General features: G+C 33.2%; 2 protein-coding genes across 4 annotated transcripts in view; both read left to right on the forward strand.

Moving 5' to 3' along the window:
• The window catches only part of LOC142337517 (uncharacterized), a 320,572-nt gene that overhangs the window by 51,382 nt on the left and 257,408 nt on the right, over positions 1-11,782 (forward strand). The gene's annotated exons all lie outside the window — the stretch shown is intronic.
• LOC142338026 (uncharacterized) overlaps positions 1-11,782 on the forward strand; it is a 41,402-nt gene that overhangs the window by 28,739 nt on the left and 881 nt on the right. Inside the window, exons 4-7 of the mRNA XM_075387659.1 lie at positions 3,319-3,437; positions 3,808-3,971; positions 8,024-8,369; positions 11,456-11,757. Coding sequence (XP_075243774.1) covers positions 3,319-3,437; positions 3,808-3,971; positions 8,024-8,369; positions 11,456-11,757 — 931 coding nt within the window. The remainder of the gene's footprint in view (positions 1-3,318; positions 3,438-3,807; positions 3,972-8,023; positions 8,370-11,455; positions 11,758-11,782) is intronic.

The raw sequence follows: 11,782 nt of genomic DNA on the forward strand, positions 1-11,782 counted from the left end.
GCCTAACTGAATGATTTTTATATGATTATGACTACAAGTTTAAAATTCCAATCACATGTCATTTCGATCTACTTATAGCAAAAGCATCCCAAGACTTATCTGCATACAGTATTTACGATCATCAGATATTTCAACTTAGTTTCAATTTTCTGCATCCTACACCAAAAGATGTGCAGAACAATAACTACAGAGTACATGAAACTAAGCTGATCTACAACCTTATATATGATACATTTCTACGTGAAAAAAGCAATAATACATCCAGAAGTTATATACACATAAACGATCAACCCACATCACCTTATTTCCTAAATTACGGATATCGTTTGAAATGGGAATATACATTGGGCACACTTAGAAACTTTGACCCAATCAAAAATTATTACATCTTCCAACCGAAAGATGCACCTGAGCGGCCTCTCATGGTACCGCTCGAAGCTTTAGAACCTTGCGAGGAATACCATGTCTATCACCTCGAAGGAAGCGTAACCAACCGCGCTTTCACAAATAGAATAAACTTCAATAATGAACGGACTAAAACAGAACTTGAGAACGAACTATGCAATACAGTGAAAGCATCCATTACAGACATCCCATTAAAAGATCTAACGAACTTACTTGCATATTTCCTATCGAAAGACGACAACTTTGTAAAGGAATACCGCCATTATAAAGAACGGACAAACTATCCGAAACAGACGGAGAAATTATAACAATGTTATCATAGTAACAAGTAACAACTTTTAATAATTTCGACAAGTAACAATAAATAACCATGAAATTAATCAGTGCATATATGATTATTTATGTTTTCCGATACCCGAAATTCAACCCTTTATGAGGAAGGTATTTGTATCCGTCCAATAATTTGTATTCAAATATTTTGTATACACTTATATTTATATCTGTATCCCGATAAACATACTCCCAACTAGCAATCTATAGTTGGATCTTCTATTTGCATAACTATAAACCACAAAAATAATTGTACCGATTATTAAATATTTTCTCTGTTCAATAAAGTCTAAACACAAAAAATACTTTTTTACTCTTTATATAAACTCTAACCTAATTTCTAAAATGTACATGTATTTATGCAAAGATTTTTCCATAGTCAGTTATATGCAATTTTGTAAATAAATAGATAACAACTTGAAATAGGACACAGAACTGACGGAAATTAGAACAAATAATATACACTTGCAATGTAAACCAAGTGTATATGGACAAACAATGAGTCATATAAACAAACATATTCACTCTATGTACAACATGCAATAATAACTTTCAGACCTTGAGTCACTGACATGACATTTTAACAAAACTCAACTTAGATTCTCATAGAACCGATTTGTTTGCACAACATACAAACTATAATACCAGTTTGAAATCATAATGACATAACAAAGTGTTATAGACTTTTCCAAACAGACTGTAACAATAAATCAACTTCCAACATAGATCAAAACATAAAATATTTTGACTTCGAAATTTTCACATGTAAAAACATATAAATCAACTGATGACCAAATATATGTAAAACATGCATCCATTTATCAAAGAACAAAACACATGTGTATATGGATAAACTTCATTAAATCCTTAAGCTATAGTAACAACTAACAGCTTCACCTTTACCTAGTAACAATTAACATTGTAGTACTCCAAATACTGAAAGAGTCTTTGGATTATTTGGAATATTGGATATAAGCGCGCAGCCAGAGACATTAATCAATTTCCTGAATTGATGAGGTAACCATTAATGAGGATCAGGCAATTGACATTTTTGTGCCTACCCATTATAACAAACAATAAGCGAAATCTCTAAACCTTTTACAAAATATATAACACAACACAAATTGTAGAAGTATGACAATACAATTCGTGAGAATTGATTGCATCAGAATAACTTCTGGTTTCGCGAAGAAATAACATCCTTAATACATGTTCATCTTCAATAAACAGATTTGAACTAATCCAACATGGCTATACATTCACATGTCACTAACCATTTCTAGATCATGTCACACACCTTGTGTTGACCTAATAAGAACTACCCTCAATTGATCTATCGACTTCCATAAAAACATATAACAAAATAAACTTTACACAGAACATATAAATTTCTATTTTCTTTCCAACCGGAAGGGATACTAGGTATAACAAAATATTAAAACCTAACAAAGGTTAAAATAGAGAAAAACTTTTTAAACATCGAACACCTAACAACTAACCAATTCAGGTAAGTCAGGTAAGTCATGTCACTGGACATCAGGATCGCCTCCAAGCATCAACACCGGACCTACCCGAAAGGATCTTCACCCACTGGACGTGGTAATGGAATAGATACTTTTGTGGTTGTTGATGTTCAATCCTTGCTCCTTGGGCAACCTGTGTCTGGGAACCGACTTACAGACGAACCGATCTCAAACAGCACATTCAAAAAAGAAAGAAAATCCTTCAGAGAGAATAAAGAGAAAATGACTTATTAGATTGTATAAGAGACTTTCAAAAAACTCGAAACCCCGGAAAGATGGAGTCAAATATGACTTCCAGAAAAGACTATTTGAAAGACTTTATTATTTAAATAAATAAAGACTGAAAATACTCTTCCCTGATTGGATAAAAAGGGAAAAATATCTTTTCCTTTCTTTCCTTTAGATGTTTCACCCATTTACCCCTCTAGACAGAGGAGAAAGATATTTAGTCAGTAACAGTTAACCACCTGATATAATAATAAAGTATATTTCTCTCTCTCTCTACTCCGCTCTTGTTTTGTATTGAGATATACGTTAGACTTTAGCATTGGGGCCCGTGCACTGTCTGCTGAAGCTCAGATAGAAGAGTAACAGACTAGAGATATAGAACTTTAGTTAGTCAGGTAAGCCTTAAGAGTACACCATATTCTTGAGACAACCATAAGACAGTTCTAGAATTATCCTTATAAAGGGAACCCTCAGGACACGTCTTAAGCCATCAAAATACAACGCTTGACAGAAAGTGCTGTAATTTTTTAATGTACTAATGAAGCGACCGTGCCTGACCAAAAAACGCTCAGGATAAACTTTTTTCTAGACTTATGAAAAGACAATGCCCGACAAAAATTCCCATGAGAAGATGTTTGCTGGACATCAACTAAGAAGATTAGCTGTGTAAATTTAGTCAATACCCCCTCCAACAAAAATATTTGGGTCTTTTCATAAATCGAGATCTGGACTAAGGAGCCACTAGAAAAAGCTTCTCTTTTACGGCAAAATTCATTAAAATATGGTATTCATTTTACAATTGAAGCATGTGGGAAAAAATTCAGTATTTCAGGTTGAGAAAGCAAGTGAATACCACAAACGGAGACCCCCTCTTAAGAACTCAATGAGAGGTCTCCGCTACTATGATCCCCAATACTCTGAACAGCTGAGCCGACAAAACAGTTCAGTCAGGTAATTTTTTCATAGCTCAACCTTTTCGATAAGATGAAAACACTTACATTATCAGATTGAAGTACAATGAGAATTTTAATTGGATTGATAATATGATTAAATTTACGACTCTTTAGAATAAAAGTACACATATCTAAATACTGACATGGCAATGCTGAATGCCATACCGCTGAAAGAATTACTTTTTTGTCTCTGTAACCTAATCACAGGTGCGACTAGCAATTTCAATGTATATATACTTCTATAAAAGTGTGAAATTACAATTTAGAAACAGACATATATTACCATACTCTTTCGAGGGAGGGTGTGGGACAATGCCAACATTTGTATTCTTTCTAAGTTATTAATTATATTTTTTTCGTCTCATTAGAGGTCAAAGGTCACTTGCGCCCATTGGAGACGAAGAAGAACTGTTAAATCCATTAGATTGGAACCCAGATGAAGTGGCTCAGTGGCTGGATCAGGAAGGCTTTGGAGATATGACGTCACTATTTCGAGACACAAAGATAGATGGAAGAGATCTGAGCACTCTAAGTAAGATAACTTAACTAATTGTTTACTTTATCTTCAACAAGGCGGCTCGTTAATGTGCGTTCGCACATGATGTTCCGACCCGCGCTCATCTACATTTTTTACTTAACTGTCTTTTGACTTAAATTTTTGACAATAAGATAAACAAAAATAGATGTTTGAGTTTAAAAAAATTGTTACACAACCAAACTAATAATTGAATTAAGTATTGCCATGCCTCATTACAACAAGATCTGCCATTAAAAAGACTACGAGAAAAAACAACAACAACAAAAAGGAAAACAAATTGCACGGCAAAAACTCAATATCTAAATTAAAAGCACCTAGTATCAACGTCGAATTATAATCAGACAACATCCTAACTACACAAATTTATTTTTTCCTAACTACGCTACAAATAGTATTTTTCCTTAATAAGACTAGGTAACAAGTCAACAAACAGAAGAAATAATGAGGCGATAATCAAAAATCAATTAACATTTTTTTAAACCAAATAATTTCAAAACTCTTAAGAAACAATAGCATTTAACGAAATAACTCTTGATAAATTTACTAAAAAGTCATAAGGAAACCAATAGGACCTGATTTTGGTTATACTAAGCCATCTGAATGGACTAAAGAAGCAGAAACACTAAAAAAAATTACGATTAGCAGTTTACAAAAATTCCAAAAACACAAACTATTGGTGCCATTGAAATCATTAGCCATTGTCTGAAAATTATGCACTCTTATTCCAATTTTTAATTTTACTTACTCAGATAAAATTATACCGAATGATCAAATAAGTTCAAGTGGGCCATATTTGAAAATCATTTGGATCTGTTATTACGCGATTGTGCTAAAGGAACACAAATACACCACTCACATAATTTTATATCAAAACGCATTTTGTCTAACAAACAAAACATCCTTCATTTCAGAATATCGGTAAACATGTTAATTTTGAAAAAAAAACAAGGAATTGTTTGGGACCTCTCAATGATGAGAAAAAGTCACAAGTTGACGAAAAGAACCAAAAAAACTGAAAAAAATGACAAATCCTTTAAAATCTTAATTATATATAATATCGTAAGTTTCAAAACTATTCGCTATAAATTAACTGCTTCGCGCGGGTAACCTAATTTATTCGATCTTTAATTACAAGCTGATGAGAATGGTCAACACTTAACGGCTACGTAAAGAATAAAAAACACAGGCAAGAGAGCAAATTCAAAAAAAAATTGAGCGAAAAATTTGTCGAAGCTATTAAGAAATGAATTTTTCTGTTAAAACTTTTCTACTTTCAAATAATTTTTTAACAGCAATGGGATACTTCTTTTTAACAATTTGACTCCAATAAATCAACAAACATGAACAAAACATTAAAACCACGAAATTTTTGAGAAAACCCGTAGTATCAACGCAATTAAAATCAATAGCCTTCAACGGAAGCTAATAATGACGTTTTGTTAAGTCATGAGGAGACAAAAAGGATATTTGTCATTCATAAGGCATCAGAAGGACATTACAATAAAAAATTGACTATGAAAAGCAACAAAAACTGGCAAAATCCAAAAATTAAGTAGAAAAATGCGAGAAGAAAGTGTCGAAGTCGTTCAAAGCATAAATTTTTCTCGGAAAATTTTATGTATGCTCCCTATAAGCCATTGCAACAATCAGAAATAGGATAATCGGTTTAAATTCCAAAAGATACCAAAATTATGAGAAAAATATCTTAAAACAAAAAAAAAATGAAAATTCGGGCATCGAAGTCATAACACCAATAGTTAGCAGATAAAACCAATAAATAGATTAGTTTTAGTTGACTTCGAAAAAAAGGGGGTTTGGTCTTTCCCGAGACTCACTTTCAGTTCACGAAAATAAGTTTAGGACTGGTTAATGTTTTAAAAAATTTCCCGAAAAATCATTAAAATGAAAGTATTAACAGACATTAAATTCAATAGCTTTGAACGAAAATTGATAAATACGCTAAGCTATGCCTCAATTGGGGGACAAGGATATTTGTCGTGCATAGATAATCAATAACACATCACAATAAGATTTATGGCTATGGAAGCAACAACAAATACAGGCAAATACCAAATTTTCAATAAAAAAGTGCGAGAAGAAAGTGTCGAAGCCATTTAAACCATAAGCTTTCCTCTGAAAAAATCAAGCATGATCCATTTGACGTCTTTGCTAAGCCAATGAGAGGTATCAGTATCAGGATAATGTGAAGAGAGTTCAAGAGGAAACAATAATATAGAATATCCATTTTTTTAAAATTGTGAACTCTTATGGCATTGAAGCCATATAACTAAAAGTTAGAAGATGGAACAACCACTAATCAGGTTAATTTTTGCTTCAATAGAAAAGTAGGAGGTGTTGTCACTACTGAGACTGACTTACAGCTCACGAAAATGAGTTTAGGATCGGTTAATATTAAAAAAAGTTTCTCGAAATATTTATTTAAAGTCCTAACAGCCATTAAAATCAATAGCTTTGAACAAAAGTCCATAAATATGTTCAGTTGTGCCTCGATTGGAAGCAAAGGATGTTTGCCGTGCATACTTAATCAATAAGACATTACAATAAGTCTTATGACTATGGAAACAACAACAAATACAGGCAAAAACCAAAATTTCAATAGAAAAGTGCGACAAGAAAGTGTCTAAGCCATTTAAACCATAAGCTCTTCTCTGAAAACTTTAACCACGATCCATTGAACAATTTCTGTAAGCCACTGGGAGATATCAGTATCAGGATAATGTATTATAATTTCAAGAGGGACCAATAATAAGAAAATATCGAAACTTTTTTTTTAACTGAATAGTTAGAAAATAGAGCCACTAACCAGATTAATTTTGGTTGCAGTAGAAAGACAGGGGGTCCTTTTATTACTGAGACTGACTTACAGTTCACGAAAAATAGTTTAGGATCGGTTAATGTTTAAAAAAGTTCTCGAAAAATCACTTTTAAAGTCTTGACAGCCGTTAGCTGTCCACTCAAAGCTCTAGATAGGTTCAATTTTTGCTCCTTACGAAACTTATTGCCCTTATAGTCAAAGAGTCTATGCAATAGGACTTCAACAAAATTTAGTAAAACCTCAAGAAGGAAATCAAAAATTCATTTAAAATACGAAAACTGTAAGTCGAAGCCAAAAAAATACACGAGCGATTCCCTGAAAACGAATTTTTTGTTCATTGGGCTTCATTAGACTGTAAATCAGGTTTGTCATTAACGTAACTTCGATATGAGAAGTGACTGGTCTCTAGGTGACTTAGGAAAACAAAAAATATTAAAAATTTCTCAGAAAAAGAGCTCTAAAAAATAATTTGAATTTTTTTGATAGTTAACTTCCCTATGAGACCATAACTAGACTTTTAATCGCCTTTCCTCTATAAGGGACTCGTAATTGATCGATTTTGTGGCTTGAATTTAAATTTTGAATTAATATTTTTGTTTAAAAAGATCTTATTTTGAAGAAAAGTTACACTAAATGTGACCAAAATCATGCTAATTATCCCATTTTCGCACAAAGCTTCAATCCTCGATAACTCCTGGAAAAACACGAATTTCAAAAAATCTTTTTAATTTTGAATTCTACGCTGGACGAGCTTTTTAATGATACCACTCACATTTTTCTACGATGAATATATCGATCGGCCAAAATTGACTGAACAAAAAAAAACCCATTTGAGTATATAGTTCCTCCCCCCCACAAGTGGGGTCGGAACAAACAAAAAACAATAAAATTATCACCGTAACAACGAAATTTTGTAGTTCCTAAACTCCACTCATTTGGTTTTTGGCAATTTATGATTCTTATAGTGACTCAAGATTGCTATCAACAGCTTATTTATTGTCTTGTGGTCCAATCTTTTGATGATTTGTGTTCAACTTCGGAAATTTTTTTTATCGAAGACATGTATTGTTAAAGATCTGTGCCTCATAAAGCCAAAAAAATGATTAAAAAGACAACACAATTGATGGTCTACCAGTTTCGCCTCACATCAGATAATGGGGTCCAAAATATTAGGTAATCGCAAGGCCAATCAATAATGGATTTTTTTTAGGCAGGAAAGGCCTGAAAGCAATGGGAATTCACAATTCTCACGATGTTGAAGCCCTGATTGACGCAATTGATGCCCTTTTCGCGGAGGACAGCCCCAGATCGGGTTACAACCGACGAAGAAAACCCTCATCTCGCAGACCTTCCAAACGACGTCTCTACTCTTCAAGACACGAAGACTCCGAAAACAGACCACCCGGGAATTCATTCAGAGGGGGTAGAGGGAATGTAAGACAGAGGAACACAAAGATTTTGAAGGCGAAAGTTCCCTCCTTTTCTCGACCCGGCTCCGAGTTGATAAGGCGACAGTCTTTGATTGCGGAACAGCAGAAACACCAAATTTCGCCAAGGTAAACAAAACAAATGTAAAGAAAACGCTGACCCACGGTAGTTATCGGGCGAATTTCTCAGCACCCGGCAAGCAATTGTTGTGATACCTCGTTAATTCATACAAAATCTTGATTTAGTGGACAAAACTTGAAATATGTTTGCAAGATCTTGAAGGTTATGCTTTTATAGCGAATCTTGACCTATCTTTGTAAATCTTGGCAGGAAAACAACTTTCCTTAAGTGCATGCAAAAATCTTTGAGGTGCATATTGTCTTTTTTTATCGCGAATGTCTTCAGGGTTTCATCAATTTAATTGTTCCGACCCTCTTGAGGGGGGGAGGAACTATATACTCAACTGGGTTTTTTTTTTGTTCCGTGAATTTTCGCCGCTCGATATATTCATCGTAGAGAGTTGAGACTGGTATCATTAGAAAGCTCGTCCAGCGTAGAATATGAAATTAAAAAGTTTTTTTTTAATTTTCGTTTTTACAGGGAGTTATCGAGGTTTAAACTTCTGAGAAAAGAAGAGTGAATTCACGTTGTTTTTATTCACATTTTCCGGAATTTTTGCCTAAGGTTTCGTCAATTTTGCTAAAATTTGTTATAATTTTTATAAATAGTTTCGTTGATTTTATTTTTGAAGACGAAAAAGCATTGTTGATTGTTTTGATTTCATTTTTTTGGTCAAAAAATCTGGATAAACATTTCAAAATATAGCCTTTTTCGTCAAAAACAGCACGAAATTAGCTACTTTTGTCCACTTTGATTAAATTTGCCGACAGTAAACCCCCAAACAACACTCATACAATCTTTGTAGACTCAGAGGGGGGCTATTTCTACTTCAGAGTCCGCTGAGAGTGCACTGTAGTTAAAACTTTGCCGTTTTTTGCTAACTTTACTCGTTGATTATCAAAAATGCAGATTTTATTTTGAGTTTTCAACTAACAAATTATCTATATCTACAACATTCGAAAAATCAATTGTTCCTAACTGACAAAAAGTATTTACAGGGCTAGTTTTGGGCCATTCTTGGACTGTTACAATCCGAAAAAAATCGGGTTGTAATCAGTCGGTCTTTTTTTTTTAAAAAAACTTTTTTTAATAATAAAGAACAGAACATTTCAAATCAAAGCTCAGGAGTGATAGGCCCGACCAATTTGCTTGCTAAGCAGCTCCAAGCTAATGCATTTAGTTTTTTAATTGAAAGTTTATGGTCATTTCTTTTTTTAAAAATAATTGACTTTTCAATAAATAATAGCTTAAATATTTTTCCTCTGTTTCTTTCTTAATTTGTACAACTTCCAGCTTAGTGTCAGCAAAACAAGACTGCTTCTTTTTCCTACTGATTTAACATTTAATCTCGGTTGCAGTTTTAAGCCTGAAGTTATTGTTTTCTGGCTTTGATACGACAAGATTTCAGATTTTTGTTTGTTTTGATATTTGCCAGTTTTTCACGTATTCTTATTTTGTCACATTATCAGATTATTGACAGTTCTCATGTCACCTTATTTGCATTCAAAATAAGGCACAATTGAACATATTAAAATCCTGAAAGATATATATCATCGTTTTAACGGCCTCGACTTTTTAAATTTATTTTGTCTCTAACTGTCATTTATGATTTGTCGGTTCGGTCGTATGAAATTTCCTGTATAGTGATAGCTTTCATTGGCTTTTCATGGAAGAATAGAAGAACCGATATTCTGATAATAATAGATAGCTGATGGCTTTCATGACTTTGAAAACAATCGTTTTCCAAAATTTAAAATAAAAAACTTTTTAATTTCGCAATTTTGTTTTTTTATGTTTCTTTTTGTTACCTAATCTCGTTAGTTATTTACAGGTCAAGTATGACATTTTGGGTGTCAAGGGAATAAAAGGGATTGGTGTCCCAAAATCTTTTTTCTAAAGAATTTGTTATGACCTTACTGGCTTCGGCATCGGTTTTTCACAAAAAAAAGTAAATTAATTTGATTTTTGTCATATTTGACGTTCTTTTTGTTGATGCAAGAAATGTTCTGGATAATTACAGGTCTCGAGGGCTTCTTTTTCACGAATAAACGACCCGATTTAAATAGCTCTTTTGTAATTAATGCCTTCTATGATATTGAATGTAATTTTGTTTCGAAAAAAAAAATCAAAAGTATTACATACTTTAGCACTTCGCTTTTTTTGTCTACTTGTTACCTAGTCTTACTAATGAATGGCCACGTACTACATTATAGCTGTTTGAAGAAGGCGCAATCAAATATATTTTGTGTGCCAAAATTTGGCTTGACTGTTTTGACAGCGTTTTCTTGCAAGTTTCAATTGAAATTTTGTTTGTTCTTTGTTGTTCTTGTTAGCCGCTTTAAAAAATGAATAAGGACAGGTCCTAATGCCCTTCTATAGAAGCAGTGGTAATCATAAATTTGTGGTAATTTTAATTGATTCCTAATGGAATTTATTACTTTGAAGTTAACTGTTTCAAAAAAATAAATTAATTTTTTTACCTACTGTTTTTGTTCTTTTTTTAATTGTTACCAAACCATTTTATGGACTGGTTGCATATGTTTTCTGGTGATTTATAAGTTATTTTTGTTTAGTTTTAGGTTTATCCGACGGTATGTTGACTTTGCTATTAAATTTAGTTTTTAAGAGGGACATAAATTTTTTGATGTAATTAATGTTTGTTGTTGTTGTTGTTGTTTGATTTTGCTGTTCGTCTTGACTCGCTTTCTTAATATTGAGATATTACAGCCATCTAATGCATTAATGTTTACTCCACTGAATTATTTGCTTGGAAGGCTGTCTTATCGTTCATACAGAATTTTTTGGAAAAGACTTGGCTTTTTCGGGATTCACAAAAAATAATTTTTGGGTTTTTCTATCTGTTCCTCATTTGGTAGACAATTATGCCAAAATTGTGGATGGGCGGGGTCGGAACCTTATGTGCCATCGCACATTACCGAGCCGCCTTGTTCATGTTTCGTTTCACATGACAAGTGGTCATACTCGGCATCATATACCCTATTGTAGAAAACATAGTTAAATGTGAATTCAGATGAAGTTAATTGCAAATCCTACTAACGTTTTTAAAAATATCAGAAATTGTGTACTGTTTCAGACATCGAAAGGAACAACGAAAACCTTTCGAACTAGAAGATCCAGTCCTCGCTAGCCAAACATCCAACGTGGCAGAAAAAGCCAAGTGGTTTAACAGTAACGCCACAAAGCCGAAACAAGCAACCAGCCGAAAAAATTCGCCCGAGCTAGAAAACAAGTCGGGCATAAGTCGAGTGCAGTCTCTTCGACACGAATTGGAAGTCCAAGAAAGTCATCGGAAGTTGGAAAATATTTTCAACCGGAAGCGACAATCGAAAGAGAGTCTGAGGAAGAAGGAAAAGAATGGAGCCCTATTCGCAACAGGTTTCAATCATAGGGTTTTTGATAT

Source organism: Convolutriloba macropyga, chromosome 4, assembly GCF_964194025.1.
Source record: "Convolutriloba macropyga chromosome 4, txConMacr16.3, whole genome shotgun sequence".
In the NCBI taxonomy this organism is placed as follows: Eukaryota; Metazoa; Xenacoelomorpha; order Acoela; family Convolutidae; genus Convolutriloba; species Convolutriloba macropyga.